This window comes from Saccostrea echinata, unplaced genomic scaffold (assembly GCF_033153115.1).
Source record: "Saccostrea echinata isolate AGI-Se365-2 ecotype Australia unplaced genomic scaffold, CSIRO_AGI_Sech_v1 ptg000012l, whole genome shotgun sequence".
Taxonomy (NCBI): Eukaryota; Metazoa; Mollusca; class Bivalvia; order Ostreida; family Ostreidae; genus Saccostrea; species Saccostrea echinata.
In genome coordinates, this window is record NW_026889761.1 from 24,192,221 (window position 1) to 24,218,932 (window position 26,712).

Here is a 26,712-nt window from a genome sequence, read left to right on the forward strand (position 1 = left end):
CTCCTTGTTCCCGATGAGGGAGATCAATTCATTAAAGTTTTTCTAAAGAAATATAACAAAATAATGCTGTCTAGATACTAAATCTAAGTCAACAATTTTTGTTTTATGCATATTTTTTCGAAGTGCGTTAAGTGTCTCCATGGAAAAAAAATGTTGATGTACACTCTTAACGCACTTTGAATTTTTTTTTTTCCAAACTGCGTTGATTTTGTCCCAATTTTAACGCCTTTTGAAAAAAATTTTCAAAGTGCGTAATTTTTTCAAAGTGCGTTGCCACAAATCACATTTTTAGTTGACATTAAAATTCAAAGAAACATTGATTCACAAATGAATTCTATTTTTAATATTGATTTACGTATTGCAGAAATTTGCTGACACTAGATTGTAGGAAATCCAGGTCTTGAAATTAAAATTCAATTCCCTCCATAAATCAATTAATCTTCTAATTAACTTTCTTCGAAAATACATCTCCAGCTTAGTTAGAGGACGAGAACTTTATTGGAAATCTTAGCTGGGCATCATCTCCTAGGACAAAGTGATGTCATTAACAATTTTCATCTGGCATCTTATTGATCCTGTCCTCGTATTTGATGAGGAGGCTCGCTGCTTTTATGGAGATTAATTGTAAGAAAGCACAGACAGAAGTTAATATTCTTTTGTAATAAGGAAATAAGAGACGAATCTCATTACAGAGGAAGCTCCGGTGAGTTGTTAGCAATGTAGAAGGGATGGACAACTTACACCAGCATTATCTTGAAGAAACAAAATGCCAACAGTTGTTATGTCATGTACAAAATGCCAACTTTAAAATAAAATTTACTTACTTGCTTATTTAGCTGAATTAGAGTCCACAATGCCTTTTTTAGGTCACGTGGGTCACTCAGATTAATACAGTATTTGTTTTTGTCCGTCGTCATAAATCCGCTGAAAGTTTCTTCTCTAGAACAGCTGAACCAATTTTCAACCAATTTATATGGCATAAAGCCTCAGTGGGTCACATGGTCAAGGTCAAATTTGAAATTTCAAGGCCTCTGCCTCCCTGGGCCAGGGGGACGTGGCCAAAGCATCAAAATTAATGCAATCTTTGAACACCCCCCCCCCCCCGTTCGATCTTGGACATCAAGCTGTAAAACTGTTGGCAAGATAATTATTAGCAATGAAACTCATGGGACCTGGATTCAGACCCGAGAGTTCAACGAAGTTGGTCATACATTAAATACGCATAATACATCTTAAAAGAGGCTCATGGGTATTGACGGTCACTTGAGTACCAAGCGTTTCTAAAGCTATGGCCACTTTATATGGTCCCACCCAGTACTAGAACTTTGGACTCGTGTGATAAAAACATAGTGCTATAATCATTACTATATTCATGCAGCTTGTCTTCTAAACGTTCAGGAGTATAGGAGATAGCTTCAACTGTATACTGATTAATGTCCATCCTAGCTTCCCCCTGTGTCCTGACTCCTTGGCACAAAGGACATAATCCTCTTTATAATTTTAGGAGGACTATATGTAGCTGTTTATTATAATTATACAAACCGTTTAACGGCAATTTTAGCAACCATCAAATAAGACATTATTAGCGATGTTTTAGGCATCGCTAAAAATAATATGACTAATTATTTAATCATGATAATTATATTGTTTATTAAAATATCAAGAGTAAGATTACGTTAAAAATAAATATTCAATTTAAGAATAGAATGGCATGGGCACGTTCCCCGGCCCATGGTTTAAGTCCAGGGTTGGGCTAAGTTGATCATATATTGGAAATTCATTACACTATCGAAAATTGTCTTATCTGTAGGTGATCTAGTGGGCAGGGATTATCTAATTACAATGAGTGCATAATATTCCAAAGTTGTAAAATTCATGTTTCCCGAGTCCTGTGTTCAGGTCCTATGGAGGGGTTTAGTTGGACATATATTGAAAATACATAACACCTTTGAAATTATTGCTTGTTTGTTGTTTAACGTCCCTCTCGAGAATTTTTCACTGATATGACGACGCCACCACTTGCCGGTTGAGGGCTGCAAAATTTTGACCTAAACTCGTCACATACGGTCATTGAGCAGTGAGGGATCTTTTTCGTGCCAGCACCTACTGCGACACGGGACCTCGGTATATACGGTCTCATCTGAAGCACCGGTCTCCACGTCCCGCAGTGGATTCGAACCCGCGACGTAAGGATCTACTCCTAACACCGTGACTCTAGAGCAACTGAACGTTCTCTAACCACTGCACCACGCAGGCGACCCTTTGAAATTAACTTTCTTCTTTACTCATGGAAATATAGTAGCAATAGTGTCTTTCTTTGTAAGGCTCAATATTTCAATTGTATCTTAGAGGAACTTGGATTTAATGCTGCAAGTGATAATCAAACTTTTAATTATAGTTCCCTCTCTAAGGAGGAGATTCTTCAAAATCATATGTCAGTTTGAATAATTTTTAATAATTCCCAACAATATACTGGATTCCTAAACCACATACAAATCCTTACAAACAAAGATACATAGCGGGCTTCAGTAAATGTTCTACCAAGCCTCTCTCTTTACTCCTCACCAAAATGTTAACAGCACTAAAAGAGAAACTTTAAGAGAACGGTACAACAACATAGTCGAGAAGTGGTGTTAATTAGATGTGGATACTTTAAATTCCAAGGAACTACACTGTACATGTATAAGAAAATTCGAAATCACAAAATTTTACAAAAATCGATAACATCAAAAAGTACGACTTTTCAACACTTTAACGACCTTTCCCCACGAAAAATTAAAGTACAGCTAGGCTTTTTGACATCAGTGACAGGTGCTTTTTCAATAAAAATGGAACTCGTAAATTTACTTACCTTGTGACCGGTCATTTGCAAAATTATTTTGTTAAAAACATTCTGATTGTACATACTCCGAAGTTGAATACTCAGAAGTAGATATCAAAAAGATGCTTGAGTTTCTGATTGACAACATCTTCACGGTTAGTAGTTTTTGGAGATCAAATCTTCCAACAATCTGTTGGATTTCCCATGAGTACTAATTGCGCCACGTTATTAGCAGACCTATTTTTGTATTCATATGAAGCAGAATTTATTCAAAACTTCTACACGAAAAGAAGTAGTCTCTTGCTGTGGCCTTCAATTCGACAATTAGATATGCACTGTATCGACGACGTTAATCAATTAACGATATTCATTTTCAATTTGGTTCTATATATATCCATTTGAACTCGAAATAAAAGACAGCAAAACGTGTGACACATCCGTTTCATATTTGGATATTTTACAAGAAAACGACATGAATGGCAACCTTACAACAAAACATTGTGATAAAGGTGATGACTTCAACTTTTCTATTCGCAACTTCACTTAATTATTTATGTGACCATATACTATTATAACATGCATATGGAGTTTATGTCTCCCTTCGATATGCATGCTCTACATATGAACATTTTCTAATACGAGGCAGGCTATTGACAAATAAGTTGATGATACAAGGATATTGAAAGACCTGTTTAAATTCAACATTCCTATGATCGATACAATGACTTTGTTACCATATGCAGTCTATCGTTGTCGTTTCTCAGGTCATTGTTTTCACAGTGAATTTTTATTTTTGCCCGATCATGAAAAGGAGCACACGGCAAGAGTGACCGGTTGACAAGGGATGCTTACACCTCCATGGGACCTAATCCCTCCTCTGATGTTTTTAGAGGTCCATGTTTGCTCTGCTCCAAATTTGTATTGTTCCAACTTCATTTCTGTTCGTTATCTTCATATTTTGTATTTGAAAAGATCTCCATTTTCTGCTCACACATTGACAATAAAACGGAAAAACTTTTTTCCATGACTATATTAAACATTTAGCCCTACAGAAAAATCTTGAAATCCCCCCTCTCCCCAAGGCCCATCATCAGGGGTAGGGCTAAATTGGTCACATTGAAAATGCATAAATCTTTGAAAATATTCTTTACTCCTAGACATCTTGTTGGCAATCTGTTTGCATGATGATAATTAACATTTTACTCTCCACCAAAAACTCATGGCCCTTGATCAACGGTTCTACCAATTACTGTTGGGCTAAGTTACACAGTAAGTCTTTGAGTCTTCTTCTAGTCCTGTACAAAATTGACAAAATTCATGTCCAACAAGTGCAGAGGTCAGGCTTTATTGAGGGGCTAAGACAGACATACATGTATATTTAAATTTATTATACAATAAACATATACCTTGTTTTCTTTAGTTCTGAATCTCTATCTCTAGAAGACAAGCTGTCTAAATAAATACTAGTAGTCCTCACCATCTGAGAGTATGACAGTTTATCGCCTCATTATTTTGGATTTGCCTGTTGAATTAGAATTTTAAAAAAAAAAATGCTTTTTGTGGACCAGTCCTTTAAAACGATTAAAAAGAACTTTTGACAGAAGTTATGTGCTTTCACATAGAAAAAAAAAACTGTATGAGAGAGGAAAAACATATTAAAGATTTGAGGTAGCGCTTTATACTTACTGTCCCCATTGTAATCTTTTCATCATATTACGGGTATTGTTCAGTGATGTTTAAATAACTGATATATGGTTGTCACAAGTTAAATTTTCGTTCCAATAAATCACTGAAATTAAATTCAAAAGGGTGTATCTTTAATGCTTAAGTTAGACTTTATTTGAAAAAGAAAGATGCATGACTGTCATAATTTTAAGTTTCAATAGGTCTTTGGGTATTGGGTTTAGATAAAATGCATTTTGAATAACGTGATAAAGTGAAATCCGATGTTAGCTATACAAAGAATCTCCAAAATACAAAGAATCATTGAAAAAAAATTGTTGAGAGACGTACAGTATTACAGAAATTTAAATTGTTTGAAAATGTATTAAAATGAATAATTTATGTAAAAGGATATTGTATCCTTTTTTGTGTGTGACCCGGTAGTTTACAATACGCAAAAAAAAAAAAAAAATGAAAGATGAAAATCAGAAAATATTGACTCAGAATCATTACTCAATAGATTTTCATAGAACATTTAATTGGCCTGCATAATGTGCTCGCATAAATATGAACATACAAACGTCTAGTTACGCTATATAAGATCAATATATATCGATAAGTAAAAACGCATATGGTATATACACGCTGCAGTTGGAACGTTTAAATGGAACCGATCATGCGCAATGGAGTATAGCAATGGATCTAAGAACCAAACCATGGCTTTATACTCTGATATGAGGGCTTAAATATTAATGCACGTATCTAATGACCGAAAATATTTTTGACATTGTTTTAAAGGATATCGAGGATTTAAACAGTACAGAAAAGATGTTAATCTGGGGGAATTAAATTCTTATTTCCCAGTCTTTGTAAACATGAGGCTTAGTAGAAAACGGACGCTAGTTTAGATATGTGGATTTCTAGTTCTGGAATTATATGGAAATTTCTCATTTCTGTGGGTAAGTGTTACAACTATATTATTTTTTTTAATCCTTCGAAGGAAATGTCTTCTTTCCTGAGCTGTCAAAGTTCATTGACAGGTTAATATGTATTTTTATATGTTTCCCAGACAATAAACACGATCTACTGCTACTAGAGAACATTTTTCTTAAGAAGGAATGTTACAGACTTTAAAAAGGGCTTAAAAATATTAACAACTGATTCCATCTTACAGTTTTCTAGCCTTCGTTTAACAAAGTTGACTCCTGATCGTACCTTAGAAACAAAAAACACAAAATAACATTTTAGAACTCTCAACCATCACAAAATACAATAATTTGTGAATTCTAAGTGTTCCCTTGACTGTAGAAGTTAAAAGATAGGTATATACTTTCATGGTCTTGGTCCAGAACTCCTAAATACAAATCTATATAGTTGTATTGACACAAGAATTCATTTCCGACCACCGACTGTATATTGTGTTAATGCGAATGTAAATGGTATCCATTTTAATATATTGATCCCGTCCTTAGATAAACAACCTTTATCCCCAACAAGGTCGGCTTAATTGAACGGTAATCTGGTTAGCTTTGACAGAATATTGAAGAAAAGACAGAGAAATATCAATTTTCTTAGTCTATATACGTAGATGACACTTAATTGTCAAACTCCGTCAATACGAAATAAAAATACCCATTCACATTTTACATTTTAATTATTTTAAAGAGTTTCGTGTCTTTGTGAATTCAAAGTTTAAATCTTAAACGGTTTTTGGGTGTCATAAAATTTTCTTTCTAATATTGTGTGTTCTTAAATTTCCAGTTTTTAACAATTAAATCTCTCCTTCTGGGGGAAAATGGCTTCACATTCTAAATTGATGACTGTGTAGAAGTGACACAACATCGATATAAAAACTTGTAAACATTATTACTTGATAACAATAATTCTTTGGAGAATCTGAAATCCATAAAAATTCATTAATAATAGATAGATTTCTCCTTACAGAAACTGATTAAATTGAATTGAGTACATCGTTTAAATGAATTGAGTATCTTAAGGACTCACTGGTAATTGTTGGAAGGGAAAAGTAAATTCTGAATAGATATAAGCAATAACACTTATCTTCACCAAACTTTTTCTTTCAAAGAGCTACTCAATTTCACAAAGGACATTTTAATTTTATTGAGTATTTGATTTTAATCCCAACGATGATTTTAAAAGCATTAACAGTCTGATGTGAGAAAAAATCATTCTCTAAGATACGAGTGCGTGTCGTTTATCGACCAAAGATCCCATGTGTAAAAGGATTATTGTCAAAGCATTAGACGGTGTATAGACAATTTTCCCCTTTTTATAAAAAAAAGAAAGACCATTTTCGCACTTTCTGTCAAGATTGTATATATATCCTATATAGATCTGACAAAATATATCAAACTGTATCTGCGTACAAAACCTCAGGAAACGAAAACAGATAATTGGGAGCATTAAGAATAAGGTTAAAGAATTATTGGTTTCATATGCTATTAAATGTGAATGTTTTCAAATAAACTCATCCAAATATTTTTTTTAAAAATACGTGAATCAACAATTAGATAATTAGTTTACAGTTAATAAAATATAGATATAAATTAGTATCAACAATAATTTCTCATATATTTATCATTACACATTATATTGATCAATGTGCTTTCTAAATACGCTTGACTCTAAACACACAAAATATTATACAGTTATGGAACCTTTAGGTTGTTACAATGGTTTAGTTCTTTGGAGTGATTTGCCTAGATTATGACAAACTTCCTATCAAAGAGTAATTAAAGTGATTTCTTGGAAAGGACATTTGCCAGATTCCTGTAAATTGCATTGGGTGCCTTTCAATACTAATATGTTAATATAGGAGAAATTCAGTAGTATGTCAAGATATGATTATTAATAAAAACTAAAATTCACAGTTCTTAAACAAGTTTCCAACATGTACGTTATATTCAACGATCGAATGGTTATCATTATTTTCAACTCATGGCCTTACAACTAATACAAGGCGTACTTGAAAATTTTATAACGTCGGCACACCTGTAGTGAGTTACATTACCGGTAAACAACCACCATTCAAGGCTTTCAAATACTTTGTTTACCATTTCACTATTTGACCTGGCATTTTGTTCTTTCATATTTCACGAAACATTCCTTACTTTTCTGAACATTTAGAAATAAAAACTCCAGCTAGACTGACAAAAGTTTAGGTCATATATGGTTAATAAACTGAATTAATTTTTTTTATAGAAAAACGACCACATTCATTTAGAAAAAAAATGAATAATCTTAAAAAGTTCAACTTTTTGTACATCAGAACCCCCCCCCCCCCCCCCATCAAATGTACATTTATAATGTACAAATTGTTGAATGTTAGCAGCTTATTCATTAGAGAATGCCAAGCTTTTGCGTAATTTTTACAAAGAACAGATGATATAATCTTCTAATAGTTCTGTTAGATATATGTATACATTATTAAAAAATATCAATCAAAAGATATAATGGCATAAATAAAAGAGTTCATTGGCAGAGTAATTAAAGTTACCATTTTTAGAATGCAAGGATCGACATACCCATGTATTTAACAGAGGTGCTTCGGGGAACCACTTACAAGTGATAACCTATGTGAAGCCGGTTTCCATGTATTTTACCTACCTAAGTCAATATCACACCGTTTTCAACTAGCTCCTAACTACACAAAAAGTCAAATCAAGCAAAGAACTTTATTTTTTGACAATGATAACAATTAAAACCTTAATAATATAAACCTTAAAACATCCCAATACGTTTTTTTATAAGTACCAGGCTACGTTCAAATAAAGAAAAAAGAAGCTCGTTTTCCTTCAAAAGTCTGATGTGTTATCCCTAATTGTTTACAACAAAATACTTAACAGAATCAGAGTAAATGCTTATAATAAAGCATTGTAACATAAGTTTGGGCTACCGTCCATACATAGTTACACCACAATTTAAACCTTTGTGTGTTTTTGTGTCACGGCTCTAACTATTCAGGTAGAAAATCATCAATCTAATCCCACCTAAACCTTTCTGTCAATAGTCTCCACTCACATACATAAAGGAATATCTTTTTAATTCCAACCCAGTGTTTTCTAAAAATATTAATAAAAATTGAATAGGGACTTTTTTGCTGTGAAGAGTCGTAATTTTTAATAACAATAGCTAAAAGTGTGGTTTAAAATATTAATGACAGGAAGATGTTTTTAGAATGTACTCAGAATGAAATTTCGAAATGATTTTTTTTTTCAAGATCTCATTTTCAAGCAAAATAAACTTAATCTACTTTTAAATGTGAATAGAAATCGTCTATATGTGTCTTACTTATCATAAGATATTTATTTCTAGCAAAAAAGACTCTATATTTCCCATGAATATTGGCACAAATGCAGGTTTGAAAGCCATTTTAAATTACATACTGATAAAAAGGACAAATGTTGCAATATACAATTTTCTTATTAAAAAATACGGGAAAAAAACTTTGAGCACAGGTTCATACCATTTATAAAAGTATTCTTGGACAGCGTTGAACATGCAATAAATTAGTTGAGTTAACATGAATGTAACTGATTTTGTTTTCAATATTCATAAAAGTGTTCAGTTTTATATAATTAAAAACATTATTTCATTGTGGAATATGCAAAATGGTTGCTGCCTTAAATTGATTTAAACGATTTTAATTTTTCTAATATATATATATATACAATTGTTTAAGAAATATTATGTAAGTTCTTTGGACACTATTTATGCAAAAATTACACATTTAAATTGAAGGGTTATCATTCAAGCATTTATACTGGTCCAATAATCAATAACTTCTATCAAGGGAGTAAAAGCTTTTCTTCGTTCTTTTAAAACATCTTTAAAGGATAAGATAGGGCGAATCCTTCTTTTTCGCCCCCTGTTTGGGGTGTGGTAGACAGGTGCAAGAGTTCAACCTGTTACTAGTCCTGTTATGAGAATTGATTTTAAGCGATAGGATACACAGAGGTCACAGAAACATTCCAAGTGTGAAATACAGTACATTTTGAACATGAAAATCTCAGATAGGCTCTTTATTTTCCGAGTTAAAAAATATCTTCAAATTTGACGAAATTCCATCAGAATTTAAGACATTCGGTAAAATGTTCTACTTTGTCGCCCTCTTATGGCCTCCGTATACGCAATGCTGGTTATTAAAACGTTACCTTTTTAACCCTAATTTATCACAATTATTGCAATTTCTTGAAAGAATTATTTGAATCAAATTCTTTAAGTTCATGTCCTTACAAACACAACTGGGATAAGTAACTCCATATTCTAGTAATCTTTATCTAAAAGATAAAAATGGAGAAATACTCCTTAGATTTTACCTGTGTGTTTGAAAGTACAAGCAAACGTATGTACATATACATGTGTGCAAAGTATGGGGTCTTCATAGACTAAATACAAACTGAAATATGTTTCTTAAGTAGTGTCTAGAAAACTGATGCCAATACACAATGAACATGATATAATGCAATCATTACAATTTCATAGGTATTTCTGTGTTCCTAAACATTTTTGCATTAATAAGCAGGTGCGAGAAGAAAACCTTTTTTCTGTTTACATCAATAATTCAGGATGCTCCCATAACATATCAGACACGTTGTTCATACCCTCAGAAAGCGTCACGTCCTGTTAATTATTACCAAGCATTAAGAAAATCAATTACCATTCATTAAAACCTATTTGCTAACGTCATTATGTTTCGTCTGTTGTTCATCGGATTTCAAGGTCTGTACTTTAATAACTCAGTTTCATTTTTCAATTAAATATTGATTGGATTCCTGTAGTCTTGTGTGGACACATTATCTTGGAGAATTTCTGCTCAATATTCCTATAGACATTTATAAATGACATTTTTCAAACTCATTGTAAATATTGTCCATCTAGTGAACATCTGATACAGCAACAAAAGGAAATCAATCGCTGATTTATTGATATTTAAATTATTTCTCTTTGAAGATTACTCTTAAACAACAAATGCGCTTGCAAGAGTGATTGATTGTGTTTGCATATCATTAACAGGGGAGACTTCGGGTCAGTTATCGGCTATGTTAAATATATGTCGTAAGACCAAGATGCCTTTGTTTTATATTTTAAAATATGGTTTATACTGTCGCAAAATTTTACCGTTATATCTTTTTCCATACGTGCTTTATTTGTGGTATTCATTAACAGAAATATGTAAAAAAAAAAAAAAAAAAAAAAAAATTGACATATTATATGGAATTCCATATACGACAGCCAACTGCTTACTGCCAACTGCTCACTGCTTACTGCCAACTGCTCACTGCTTACTGCCAACTGCCACACATATTTGAATAAATTTTCACATTTATATTGATATTTATGTGAATTTTCATAAAACCAGGCGCGGATCTAGGATTTTTTACAGGAGGGGCCCACCCCAGTAAAAAAAAAATCCAACCCAGAAATTTCTTGACCAAAAAAAAAAAAACAAACAACAAAACAACAAAAACAAAAACGTAAACTCCTTTCCTATACGTGAAAAACCTATTTCGGCGGGGGGGGGGGGGGGGTGTTAACATCTTATGCTTCATATTATCTATGACTTTTCATATCAACTTAACACGGATCCGCGTTTTCTAGGGGGGGGGGGGGTCCAAGGTCACTTTTAGTTGGTTTAGTATAGGTCTATACATTAAATAACTCTACAAATTCCAGGGGGTGGTCCGGACCCCCCCTCCCAACGACCCCTCCCCCCCCCCCCTAGATCCATGTATGTAAAACATAACTTATTTGGGAAAATAAAGAGATATAGATCTTTATTTTGAGAAAATATTTCACTATAGAAATTAACGGAAAATGGAACTTTATTTTCAAAACATCTTCCCCCGCGAAACAACAGATCCTTTTTTTCAGTTTTTATTCATTCCAAAGGTTTTGTTGTCTCACGGGGGGGGGGGGGGCGACGAGGCACGTGTTTAAAGATTAAAAACATGAAAATAGTCATTTTATTACCAATTTTAAATGAGATCACAAATTAAAAAAATGTACTTTATCACTTTATCAATCTCAAATGTTAAATTTTACATAAGTTAAAACATACAGTGAGATTTAAGAGTCATTTATCCATTTCATTTTCATGAGTATTTGAAAATGGTGATGTTTTCAGCCTGATTTCAAAAGATGACATTTTGTACCCCCTTATGAAAGGAGTTGTAAATAAGAGCAATTAACTTTTTGTCACTGGTTTTTAAAATTAGTACTTAATACTAATGAACTTTTCTTTGCATTGAAACACGTTTTTATGTCCAAATTGCCATTTATATTGAATTAAATGGATGGAAAATGTAGGCGGGAATCGAGAGTTAATGTGCGTAGTTCTTACAATAGATCTAATAACAAAATTTGGCGGATTTAGGAATTTTTAAACTGTAAAGGCGAGGGGGGAGTAAATCGGAAGAAGGGGTGTTTCCTCTTAAAAACAAAACATTTAATTTCTGCATTTCATTGCAGGCAAATAATTTGATAGCTTTTTTTGATGCGGGTAAGAGGGGGGGGGGGGGGGTCACATACGACAAAAGAACAAACTTTTAAAAGGGTCTTGAGTAACATTTGTTGGAATATCTATTTATAATAGAAATATTACTGAAAGTTATAATAAAAAATAACTTTTGCCTAGTTTAAAATATCTATTAACATCTTTCGGATTTTCTTTTTACCCAAGAAAAAGTACCTATGTATGGGAATTTTTATATGTGTCTTATGTAAATCGTTTTAATGGCTAATGATCGATCTGTTAGATCTAAAAAAAAAAAAAAAAAAACATTCGTGGTGGTGGTGGTTGGGGGGGGGCGTAACCACTAACCCCCCCCCCCCCCTTTACCCGCGTCAAAAAAAGCTACCAAATTATTTGCCTGCAACGAAATGCAGAAATTAAATGTTTTGTTTTTAAGAGTAAATACTCCTTCTTTCGATTTACTCCTTCCTCGCCTTTACAGTTTAAAAATTCCTAAATCCGCCAAATTTTCTTATTATTGTAAGAACTACGCACATTAACTCTCGATTCCCGCCAACATTTTCCATCCATTTAATTCAATATAAATGACAATTTGGACACAAAAACTTGTTTGAACGCAAAGAAAAGTTCATTAGTATTAAGTACTAATTTTAAAAACCAGTGACAAAAAGTTAATTGCTCTTATTTACAACTCCTTTCATAAGGGGGTAGAAAATTTTATCAATTGAAATCAGGCTGAAAACATCACCATTTTCAAATACTCATGAAACTGAAAATGGATAAATGACTCTTAAATCTCACCGTATGGTTTAACTTATGTAAAATTTAACATATGAGATTGATAAAGTGATAAAGTACATTTTTTATTTGTGATCTCATTTGAAATTGGTAATAAAATGACTATTTTCCTGTTTTTAATCTTCAAAAAACACGTGCCCCCCCCCTCCCCCGTGAGACAACAAAACCTCTGGAATGAATAAAAACTGAAAAAAAGGATATGTTGTTTCGCGGGGGAAGATGTTTTGAAAATAAATTTCCATTTTCCGTTAATTTCTATAGTGAAATACTTTCTCAAATTAAAGATCTATATCTTTGTTTTCCCAAATAAGTTATGTTTTACATACACGGATCTAAAGTGGGGCGGTGAGAGGGGTGGGTGCATGGGTGTCCGGACCACCCCTGGAATTTGTAGAGTTATTTAATGTATATACTAAACCAACTAAATGCCTTGGTGACCTTGGAACCCCCCTCCTAAAAAACGTGGATCCGTGTTAAGTTGATATGAAAAGTCATAGATATGAAGCATAAGATGTCAACCCCTCCCTTCCCCCCGCCGAAATAGGTTTTTTACGTTTAGGGAAGGAGTTTACGTTTTTTTTTTGTTTGTTTGTTTGTTTGTTTTTTTTTTGTCAAGAAATTGCTGGGTTGGATTTTTTTTTACTGGGGTGGACCCCTCCTGTAAAAAAAATCCTGGATCCGCGCCTGGTTTTATGAAAATTCACATAAATATCAATATAAAAATGAAAATTTATTCAAATATGTGTGGCAGTTGGCAGTAAGCAGTGAGCAGTTGGCAGTAAGCAGTGAGCAGCTGGCAGTAAGCAGTTGGCTGTCGTATATGGAATTCCATAATATAATGTTTGAAAGAAAATGAATTATACATAAGAAATATTTTCTTTGATACCCCACCGGACACAATGACGTAGTCTTAGAAATACCGTCTTATAGATGCATGTTAGGCATACATTCTAATAATAGTGTTTTATCATTTATTTTTTTTTGTATAAAAGAAAGATATTTGCTGCTGTTTCAAAAAATAAAATAAAATAATTTGAAAACTTTCTGGAAAATCTATATATAAAGTGGGATATATCTGCAATATACAAAACTCTTAATCAATTAAGATATTTAGCTCGTTATGGATAAGGAAAGATATCGTTAGCTGTCTGTATACATGTACATGTATATTTCAGGCTTTGCTCTCTGGAGTTAATGTATCACAAAAGTTGTATTAGCCTTCATTTGATAACACAATGTATATCGTATCTCAGCAACTTTGGTTAACTTTCAGGAATAAACCTTAGAATTTTGATACCCTAGTCATTGTGGCATAAATGCATAGATCGGGAAATATAAAAGGTAGAAAACGACTGTTTCTACTAACAAGTACTCTAAAGCTCACAAATGCTGGAGAAATCTGTCAATAAAAAGAATTATACAATCCAAAACAAGATAGTGATTTCCTTAATGAATTAAGAATACAAACTTTTGTATGAAAAAATGATATCTTTGACTCCTCTAGGTTTATACAATAACGTGTCTTGAAATGGAAATATGATGTGTCGTCTCTATTATTTGGACTATGAATACTAATTACAATCCATGATTTCTCACTCTGTATTTTAATATTTTATCAATCCACAGCTCGCGTGAAGAAATGTGCAATAGATTTCCATTTAGATAACATTTTGAAAGCTTATTTGAACTATCTAATTTCAAGTCTTCATTTCCGGGTCCCTTTTCTCCTCTCTGAATGTTGTTTGCCTACAACGAGTTCCAAAGAGAATTTTAAGTTTTAATATTAATAATTGATTAAATAATTTGTTCTCATAATTGATGCGATATGCTTGCCAAAGAACAATTGCAGAATGACGTGATATAGTAATACGAGATTAAGAAGAAATGTAATTTATGTGAAAGTAGAGTACAAAATTAATTTTATGCAGAAGAAGAATAATTCCATGCTAAAATATGACAGAGCAACCGTATCATTTTTTTAAACTTCTGATTCAGGAATTTTCAAGAAAGGAAGCTATCAATTTATGTATTTCGTGTCCTCTACGAATTTTTGGATTTAAAATGATTGCTAGAGCAGACCCTTTCATTTTTTTTCTGTAATTCAGATGCTTAATTGTTTATAAGTAATTCAATTCTTCTTACTAATGTCATATTAGGCGATACTGAACATTTATGTAGTACGTTTTGCAAAAGATTTAAGCGTAATTAAATTCTGCTCATGTTTAGGGATTATAGAGATAATAACCACACGGATTGAGTTCTACCGATTTGTCAGGTGGATTTTAAAGATTTTTATCTCTCAATTCGGCCCTATTGTAGTCGGTATTAATAACCCCTTGTATCTACGAACCGTTTAAAATAATCTTTTGTCAATAAATAGATTAAACCTACAAATAACAATGTATTCTATGATCATGGATATCGAAGACATTGTACATAAAATAGAAGGATAAAGTTCAAAATGATGACATGGAAAACACCTATTAAAGAAGACAAAGTATATGTATTACTTATTATTAAACAGTCTCTGTACATTTATTTACCTATCTATCTGTAAAACAGCTGCTGTCTATATAATTTTATGTGTTATTTCTCTGTCAAACAGCTACTCTCTATAATTTTATGGATCAATTACATGAAGTTATTGGTGTATTCAGAAACACAGTCTAAGAAACCGTCCATTACCTTGGATGTAGTCATAACAGAAAGATGTAGGAGTCAGAAATGATACTAATTCAAATGTGATTGTCGATGTAATTCAGGGCTTTATTATATCCCAATTGCAAATCCTTGAATTGTATTGCTCAAACCCTTTAAAATAATTTGAAAATATGAGAGGGCATCCTAGTTTAATGAATTATCGTATTTACTGACTCTCGTATAATGTTGTTCAAATTTCAAGTAAGTGAAATATGAAGATAACGAACAGTATTCAATCTCGAAAGTCCAATGAAACGATACGAATTTGGAGCAGAACAAACACGGACCTCAAAATTTAGAGGTGGGATCAGGTGCCATGGAGGAGTGAGCATCCCCTGCCGACCGGTCACACCCGCCGAGTGCTCCTTTTCATGATCGGGAAACAAAAACCGGAAATATCCGTAGACAGTTCAGTGTATAAATAATGGCCTAACAATCAGTATGAAAAACGTCAGTCAGCATTTGACTCAATGACAGGTTGTATGTGCTGACAAGGTCATTGTATCGACCGAAAAACTTGCGAAAAGTTCACTTCAAGCGAGACTGTTGATATCCTTGTTTCGTCAACTTGTTTGTAATAGCTTGCCTCGTTTTAGAAATTGTTCATACGTAGAGCATGCTCTTGCGTATCGAATCAACTGAGAGACATAAACCCCATATGCAGGTGATAAGGGTATTTTGCTGCATAATTAAGGGAAGTTGACGATTGAAAAGTTAAAGTCATCACGTTAATCATAAACCTTAGTTTTTATGTTACCATTTTCTAGTAAAATATCCAAATATGAAACAGATGTGTCAGAATCTGTGGTATCTTTTATTTCAAGCTCACTGGGATATATCGAGTCGACATATGAATGAAAGTAACTATTGATAATTGATAATACCTCGTCGATATATCGAAATGTCGAGTTGAAGCCCACAGCAAGTGTTTTCTTCTTCTCATGTAGAAGTTTTTGAATAAATTCTGCTTCAGGTGAATACAAAAATAGGTCTGCTAATAAGGGGCGCATTTATTTCCACTTCAATATTTTTTCTAATTGGCTTAAATGATTTTCTTGTCATTGTTCATTGTATTGGTGGACGATGATCCTGATAAGTAACATATACATATATGATGCAGATGTAAGATGCAAAATGAAAACATGATATTATTTTTCTTTATACCAGATCTTTTCTGAAGAAAATTCAGATACTTTGTACATTGTTTCTAGCCCGTCTGGCATCTTCCTTGGTAATTGAAGTCTTCTGCTTTTTAGTGATAGCCAGAAAACAAGAAAAACTATTCTTAGGTCATTGGTCATTTGCAAAATTATTTTGTTAAAAAACATTCTGATTGTATACACAAGTCTCTGAAGCTGGTATTAAAAAGATGCTTGAGTTTCTGATTGACAATATCTATGTGGTTTTTGGATATCAGGTCTTCCAACAATCTGTTGGAATTCCCATGGATACCAATCGCGAACAGTTCTTAGTAAACCTAATAGTATTTTTTTTTTATCATATGAAGCATAATTTATTCAAAAGAAGAAGAAAACACATGCTGTAGCCTTCAACTTGATTTTTGAGTCGCCCGTGTGGCGCAGTGGTTAGAGCGTCTGCTCTAGAGTCGCGAAGTAAGGAGTTGATCCTTACGTCGCGGGTTCGAATCTCACTGCGGGACGTGGAGACCGGTCCTTTGGATGAGACCGCATAAACCGAGGTCCCGTGTCGCAGTAGGTGCAGGCATGAAAAAGATCTCTCACTGCTCAATGGCCCTGAGTGCCGAACATAGGTCAAAATTTGTAGCCCTCCACCGGCAAGTGGTGGCGTCTCCATATGAGTGAAAAATTCTCGAGAGGGACGTTAAACAACATACAATCAATCAACTCGACTTTTAGTTATATCGACGACGCATTATCAATTAACAATAGTTATTTCCATTCATATATCGACACGATATATCCCGTGAGTTTGAAATAAAGGATACTACAGATTCTGACACATCTGTTTCATATTTGGATATTTTACTAGAAAATGGTAACATAAAAACTAAGGTTTATGATGAACGTGATGACTTTAACTTTTCAATCGTCAACTTCCCTTAATTATGCAGCAAAATACCCTTATCACCTGATACGTGGTTTATATCTCTCATTTGATTCGATACTTAAGAGCATGCTCATTTTGTGAGTTCTATGGTCGATACAATGACCTTGTCAGCAAATACAATCTATCATCAAGTCATATGCTGACTGGCGTTTTTCATACTAATTGTTAGGCTATTATTTACACACCGGATTGTCCACGGATTTTCCGTTATTTCCCGATCATGACAAGGAGCACATGGCGGGTGTGACTGTCCGCAGGGGATGCTCACTCCTCCATGGCACTTGATCCCACCTCTGATGTTTTAGAGGTCCGTGTTTGCTCTGCTCCTGATTTGTATTGTTTTTATGGACTTTTGAGCTTGAATACTGTTCCTTATCTCAATATTTCATTCTACTCATGATTGGTTATGTGCAATATGGGTTTTGATAAAAGATCCGTGTTGAAAAAATGTGCTGAAATGTTACATTTCTAATGTATTTTATTCATTTTGAGTGTAATTAAAACAATAAGTTTTTTCATGTCATATCAAGAGTTACTATTTTGTAAAAATATTTTCTAATCTGATCTTTTTTAAGGCTTCTAAGGGGCTCAGAAAGGTTTTCCGTCTTTGAAACTAAATTTATCTTTTGACATACTTGTATGAATTTTAATTTTGTGACGGAATCGTTACGACAGATGTGTTTCCTAATGATGTCACCGATATTCATTCCCCAGTAGCTATGTAGACTAAAATTGTTTTAAAGCCACTAAGGATCCAAAATGATACTATTAGTCATGTTTTGGATCCTGTATGTGACCTTCACTCTTTGGATCAGTTATAATTAAAATGTTTTGGAGAAGTTCCGTTTCAATTAACTTTGAGTCCTACAATTGTCAAGATTTCGTAGATGCTGTGCATTACGATACACACAACTTTAGATACTTGTATCGAATTCCAGATTTAAATTTGGTGATATAATAATTGCGAGAGTATCATTCCATAATAGCTAAGTTTTATTTTGATTTTCCATAATTGCTTTGATGATGCAACTTATATTCTGTCCCCAGTAGCGTAAGTTCCTAAGTTTACAGGAAATATTTTAGGAGTAGTGAGGTGCTACGATTGCAAAACCTCTTATTCACACTAGTGACCTTAAACTGGAGCATTGTTCGTAACAGAATAGTCCTATATGTTCCAAAGAGAAGTAGAATTTTCATTTTACCATGAGGTATAGGAATAGGACATTTATCATGTTTATTGCTTGTATCAAAACGTACCAAGGTCACCTATATGGGGACCTGATATTGATGTCATTCCTTGAAAAAATAAGCACAGTCAATCACTAATTCAAATTGATATTAAATTGGTATTTATGTCTCCTTACAGCTATTACAAGACCTTTTAAAAATGCTCTTTATGGAACATTTCATGACATTGCTCTTTGGTACTTATTGAATTATTCTATACTTCTGCTGTTTAAAAGCACCAAACACAAAATATACATGAGATGCTCACGTTTAGCTCACCACAATACCCGAAAACCCTAGACATCTAAGGCAATATGATTTTATTTTCTTTTTTTGAATATTATTTAAAATATTCGAGGTCTCATTATGTTTTCTTTATTATTATTATTATTATTATTATTATTATATCCTCTTCAGATGCTCAAAAACACAAGCTTGCACTATGCTGTGGTTGTTTTCTTATCGATATTATTATCGCGACTGACTTTGTTTTCTTGGAAAACGCTTTAGTATCTATACATCGCTTAATTGGAAGATTTGATTTTTTTTAATCTATGATTTTAATTATTAAAACTGCATAATCTCTATTACAGGTGTATTGTTTGAGTGCTTGTCCTATGTAAATGCAGGTATGTTTGTGCTTTTATCTATAGATCCATTAAATATTTTATTATTTATGGTATATATGTATATAATGGAGTTAAAATTTATGAAAAGGCAAACAAATGTTGATTTTGTTTGCTAATAAATTCATTTATTTAAAATTTCAATATTATTTAAAATTCTTGATCTCCCTGGAACATCTGAAAATATTAAGAAAACGAAATAAAAATGAGAAAAACTGTGTGAAAATTCTAACCTTGATAAATAATTTTTTCATCACAGTAATAGATATTTCGAAGTAATTTATTTAAAAACATTGAATGCTTTGAAAATCTACATTATCAAATTTATTATACAAAATAAATGTATAAGAACATGAGACCAAGTGTCTTCAAATTGGTGCAATTGCTTAGTACACAAAATGTGAAAGAATTTTTATGTAATCTAGGATTTTTTGTTTTTGTAATTAGCGAGTGCAACAGGAACAGTGTCTTTAACTAATTTATAAATTACTGAAATATCATTATATTATATATTGTACATGTTGGATGTTAATTTTATCATTATATGTATTAAATATATATGATTATAGATATCATTATATCATATATTGTTCTTGTTGGATGTTAATCTCACCATCATATGTACTAAAATGTGTGATTGTAAATATTGTCTATGAGATGTATATCTCTTGACTTGAACAAACTGAAACCAGAAAACTGGAATGTTTTCTTTCTCCAACAGGATGCGGAGGTTATATTGAGCTGACGGCTGGGGAGACCCGGTCTATAGCCTCAGGCAGTTCTTATGGTGCCTACTCTAATTGTATATGGATCGTTAAATCACCTGATCAGTATCTGGTCAATATAGACCTTACCTTTAAGGGCGAAAAGTCTTCCACTGGCGCCTGTGAGGATTACATAGTTGTAAGTTTTACATGTATAATTCAATTTTCTTAAACTTACTTTTACATTTACAGGTGTATGCATATTTTCAAGTTATACATTATATTACATAATTATATATTATTACAGTATATTTTTAAAGTTAAGTTTACATGTTTTTTTTTTTAAAGTTCACTTTTGCTTTTATTTACACTTACATTCACTTCCATTCAAATTACCTGAGATTTCTTTGATTTTTAAAAGCTAAAAATGTTCTTAAAATATTATCAAATGATAGATCTAAAAGCTACATGAAAACTGAAATGTGAAAATAACGAACAGGGAAAATATTTAAATCCAAACTCACACAGGTTGCCTGCTAATGCTGTCCGTTTCTGTCCATCCTCGTGGTCAGTATCTGGTCCTCTAAAATGTTTGAACCAGTTTAAAGAAATTTTAACACATAGCCAAAACTATGAATTTTTTGAACTGTGGGGATGGGTGGAGCTGTTGCCAAGATTCCACCAAAATTACTATACATGTTTATCCTTTAAAAATCTGCTTTTATAAATTAAACAGCAGAACTGTAGTTATGGCTATTATGATCGTATGATCGGTAAGTCATTAACCATAATTGTTTTAATACATATATAAATATTCCAGAAATACTCAGTAAATATCATATTAACATCTTTCTAATAAGTAGCAAATTTAGTTTTTAATAAACCAATAAAACATCTTTTTCAGATAACAGATGGGTCTGCTTCTGCCAATGAAATCCTAAATACTTGTGATGACCAAACAAACGCGGTGCATAATTCTTCGGCACGATGGATGTACATACAATTCAAAGCTGATGGTGCTGACACAACACAGGGTCTTACAGCCACCCTGACCACTGTATATACAGGTGGGTACTCTAAATACACCACCCTGACCACTGTATATACAGGTGGGTACTCTAAATAAACCACCCTGACCACTGTATATACAGGTGGGTACTCTAAATACACCACCCTGACCACTGTATATACAGGTGGGTACTCTAAATAAACCACCCTGACCACTGTATATACAGGTGGGTACTCTAAATACACCACCCTGACCACTGTATATACAGGTGGGTACTCTAAATACACCACCCTGACCACTGTATATACAGGTGGGTACTCTAAATAAACCACTCTGACCACTGTATATACAGGTGGGTACTCTAAATAAACCACCCTGACCGCTGTATATACAGGTAGATACTCTAAATGCATCACCCTGACCACTGTATATACAGGTGGGTACTCTAAATACACCACCCTGACCACTGTATATACAGGTAGGTACTCTAAATACATCACTCCGACCACTGTATATACAGGTAGATACTCTAAGTACACCACTCTTACAACTGCATATACGGGTAGGTTATCTTACAACACAACCCTGTCAACTGCATATAAAGGTGGAAAATCTTATACCACCACCCTGACAACTGCATATAAAAGCGCATGGGTTATCTTATAACGACCACTGCGTATACAGGTTGGTTATCTTATAACACCACCCAGACCACTGCATATACAAGGTGGTTTGAAGTTGCGTTTCATGGGTCCCAGTGTAACTTATATGCAAAAAATTACTTTTAGAAATAATTGTTTATTTGTCATAATATGGATGAAGAGGTATAAATATTTTAACTCTAGTTGTCTCTCCACCTCTTGGGATTTGGAATTAGACCAAGGCTATAAGAATTTATTCAATCTTTAAACATCCTATTCTTTGCCCCTGGGCATCAAGCGAGTAAACTGTTTGCATGATAAGTATACATGGGAGGTTAATCCTCTACCATTATTATGAAATGTATTGTCCTGTTGTTTAGAATTCAGAACCCAGTTTTCGGCTAAGTTGGTCGTAAAAAATTATAAAATGAATTATATCCTTGACAATCATCTTTACTGCTGGACATTTAGCAGCAGGTGACCTGTTTGCGGGATTTTTATGAGCGAGCAGTTAGCTCTCCGAACGTTATGTCACCTTGTCCTGGCTTGGAAGAACTATGTTTCCTTTAAGTATGTTACTCGTGACATGAGTTATATCAAGGATGTTTTGAGACGTATATTTTAGATATCTACTCAAATAGCATGACTCAAAATCGCAAAGAAAATTGGGGGTCAGTGTGCATCTTACTGATCTGCGATACAATTAACTTGAACTGTTTGCACTTAAGTTGTAACTTTTAAGTTATTCACTTTAGCTTTTATCGTATTTTACCAAATGTAATTAAGTCAATAAATATAATCTTTATTTCATGTAAAATAGCTTGAATAATATTAAGTTCTGAAAAAAATCCGGCAAATTTTAATTAAAATGCTCATAAATTATTGTGTGACCCTTTTGCACTAAAAATGAATTGTTTGGGTTATTTTGTTTGTTTGTTTATTGTTTAACGTCCCTCTCGAGAATTTTTCACTCATATGGAGACACCATTAAAATCTACATAGGCAATAAATTTATTGCTGATTGGTTGAAAGTATCGTGTACTTTAGAAAAATGAAAGAAAAGTTGGGGCAAGTGATGTACAATATTTAAGATATCTTTACTTCTTTTAAAAATATATCTTCATTTTTTGGCAGTCTTTTGAGTGAATTTGTAAAACTTGTTTTAAAATATTAATTGAAACCTGTATTTAATATTCCTAGCATATAATAACGAAAAAAAAAATTCCAAGTATAAAGAGTTCCAAGATAATAAAATGTGATTTAAAGAATTTCTTCTAAATATATTCTCCCACTACAAGAAATAGTTCCCCATAAATCTCGTTTCTTTACAATTTTGTGAGCAGTTTTTAAATTAAGTATTAAATAATTTGGCATTGTTTAATTCTAATATATCATAAAAATTTAATTGTAATAAATAATTTTGAAGTTAGAGGTTCTGACCATACTTTTCTGAAAAGCTGACGAGTGACATACCTTAAATTGAAAAGGCAAGATATTTTTAACATCTTTGATCGGACATCTGGCTAAACAAACCGTTTTTATGAGCATAATATCGTGAGCTCTTAGCCATCTACCAAGGTTAGCCTTCTACTATGGTTTACACACCCCAGGCCAGGATATAGAGCTACGTTGAAATATTGAAAATGCATCATATTCAGCTTTTAAAATCTATTTTTTGAACATTTAGCAGACAAATATTATGCAATAATTTTGAAAGTCTAAGCAAAATTCAAATTTCACAATGTCAAGTGTCCAGAGCTCTAGTTTAAGGTGGGGCTTAACTGGTCATATGTTAAGAAACGCAGGTTAATTAGGTGACCACCAAGGCCTATGTGTCTCTTGGTTGAGGAACCAAATGTAGGATGTTCATACATTTTAATTCAAATTTATTCTCATTTCCTTTTTTATCCAGGTTCCAGTTATAGCAGTGTCACAGATCCTGTACCGAGTAAGTACTTATCTAGAAAAAAAAATATTTGTTATAACTTCTTAGTCGATTGTGCGGGATTCATGCTTTACAAAGAAGTAATAATTTTTCACCAAGTCATACAAAAAAAAAAGGAATTCTTACTGAAAGGATAACAAACAGTAATCATGCTCAAAAGTCTACTGAAACAAAAAAATGTGAGCAGACCAAACACGGACCTATAAAAACAGAGGTGGGATCAGGTGCCATGGACGAGCAAATTCCCCTTACCGATCACCTCCGCCGTGTGCTCTTTGTCATGAGTCTTTTTTCAAATGGAGAAATCCGTAGCAAATATACTATGAATCTATTGGCCTAACAATTTGTATTAAAGGCGTCAGTCAACATTCGATTAATATAACGAATTACAGATATAACGTGCAAATTAATATTTGGTTTGCTAATATCGTATTTCTCTGCAGATAACTTAATAAAAGAAACAACATATCGTTCAAGTTAATCGCCTCTGATATATTATTTTATTTTCCGACAGAATGTAAATCTCACCAGTTCTCCTGCTCAAACAAGCGCTGTATAACGAGGTCGTACCGGTGTGATGGCTTCAATGATTGTGGTTGTGAAGTGGACTGCGATGAACAAAATTGTGACGGCATTTCAATGGGTAAAATTTGAATTTACACTGTTGACTAACTTCTTAGTAATGGCTGTCTTGACTCAAGACAAATGTTTTCTCGCATAATCACCGGTGTTAGATAGACCTGTCTAGTGTGAGACAGCAGTGGGAGATTTTTCTGTCTTACACTGTGTATTACTACGCTGCGAACGGTAACGTAAGCATTCCTTCTAATATAATTCAGAATTATTTAAGAGGACTGAAATTTATTTCTAAGCTTACACGTAAGTGAAAACTATTTTCAGGTACGATTTCTTTGATGTATTCAGATTCTTAATTGGATGATAATTAAAAATATAATTTTTTCAATGGTGATGCAATGCCGTTATTCTAGATAAAATAATGCGAGAAAAATAATCATTTATTACATACCCGTGTAGGATTAATAGAATCATTCATTTCTACGAGTGTGGGATAGTGAAATTCCACCAAGGGGACAAGATTCACGGTCTAGGACGAGGCTTTGCCGAGTCCTAGACCGTGAATCTTGGCCCCGAGGTGGAATTTCACTATTCCCACACGAGTATGTAATGAATGATTATTTTTCTCGCATTATTTTATCCAAAATAACGGCCTGTCAATGACGTCGCCATGATAGGGCTAAAAATATATTCTTTTAATTTTCCATCTAATTAAAAATCTAAATACACCATCGGAGAGAGCGTACCTGAAAATGGTTTACACATAGTGTAAACTAATAAAATGAATTTCAGTCCATGTAAATTAATTAGATAGATAAAAACTGGGAATAAAAAAAAACTTATCTATCCGATAGCGTACACATTCATTCAAGAAGAATCCTTCCACGATCTAAAAATAGTGCCATTTAAAAAGTGAAAATACGACAATATTTTGAATGAAAATAAGTTTATCTTAATAAGTTAAATGACAACATTTTAAGTATATGTAATATTTTTTAACATTGTTACAATTTCTTTATATAAAGACGGAATGTTTACGTTATCGTTCGCGGCGTAGTAATACACAGTGTAAGACAGAAAAATCTCACACTGCTGTCTCACACCGGACAAGTCAATCTCACACTGGTGATTATGCGAGAAAATGAAATTCTACCTCGGGGCCAAGATTCACTGTCTTGGACTCGGCAATTAAAGCCTCGTCCTATACCGTGAATCTTGTCCCCTCGGTGAATTTCACTATCCAACACTCGTCGTAATGAATGATTCTATTAATCCTTAATTGAAGTGAATGTAAAAGAATAATACTCAGAAGCGTTGAATTTTAAACAAGATTCTCATGAACAACACGTCAAAATATGAAATGATGCACCGAATTGATAACCATAAATATCTTTCATTAAAATATGAAAACAAAAACTTTCATATTTTAAACAGTTTTTGTATTTATTTTCAGAAAAAGGTGCCTATATGGGCCTCGGTGTAGGTTTAGGAGTAGCTATGTTTGTAGGTTGCTTTATTGGCGTATTTACGTACGAAAAACGTCGAAAGCTGAAAGCAATGCGAGAGGAGGAAGAATCCCAGAGGGCGGCCAGGGGTCGGCGGGGGCGAGCTAAGGACAGCAAGAAAAGCAAAGACGACAAAGATAAGGATAAAAAAGTGGCCTGGCATAGTTAGTACACCCACCGCCACATTGCCAAGTTCCTCTCGTGCTTCGTTAATCAGTTCCAGATCTCGATCCCGAGATTTTATTTTTCGCTGTTATGTGACAGTCAATATACTCGCAACATGGCATATTTGGATTTTATTATTATTTTATATTTGATAAGTACCATGGCTAACAGTCTGAAAAAAAAATGAAGATGAAATAAAATGTTTATCTTTTAGAGAAACTAAACTATCGTTTTTTCGATGCTTGCTTCTTTAGGTTCATAAAAATAAAAGATGTGTTAAAAGTGTGTGTGAGGGTGAATGTGTGTGTGTGAGTTTTCAACAAATCATGTTTAAATATTTCCAAGGTTTGTAATGATGAATTGTTTTCTTTACTTGTTTGCATTTCATCAGTTTGATCTTGAATCAAATTAATCTGAAAAGTCAGATTGTATCCTGATTTTTACCCCCAAAAATTGATAAGATTGTAGATTAATTACATTTTACACCTTTCACGATGTCATTTGTTATTGTTGCATGACTTCACACCTGTACTGTTACCCAAAATTCACTATCCCATTACATACTAAAGGTTTGAAATCAGCAATGACATACTGTGTGTATTTTTCAGCTTATGCTGTTAAATTATTTTTTCATAAACCTAAATGTTTTGTATGATGATGTATACCACGATGTGGAGTTATGAATAATAACATGTTATGTTTAAGAGAAATAAATGATAACCACGTTGAAATGATGTTTGTTTTGTATAT

At 33.1% G+C, this 26,712-nt stretch overlaps 1 protein-coding gene and 1 long non-coding RNA gene across 2 annotated transcripts in view; one reads left to right on the top strand and one right to left on the bottom strand.

The window, feature by feature from the left end:
- LOC133186153 (uncharacterized) overlaps positions 1–26,712 on the bottom strand; it is a 235,607-nt gene that overhangs the window by 159,974 nt on the left and 48,921 nt on the right. The gene's annotated exons all lie outside the window — the stretch shown is intronic.
- LOC133185580 (deleted in malignant brain tumors 1 protein-like) lies at positions 5,169–26,679 on the top strand. The gene is made up of 7 exons (XM_061320882.1): positions 5,169–5,442; positions 19,385–19,420; positions 20,139–20,320; positions 21,026–21,188; positions 23,684–23,719; positions 24,231–24,359; positions 25,746–26,679. Exons 1-7 carry the CDS (start codon positions 5,394–5,396, stop codon positions 25,964–25,966), a joined length of 816 nt encoding a protein of 271 aa, XP_061176866.1. The 5' UTR covers positions 5,169–5,393; the 3' UTR covers positions 25,967–26,679.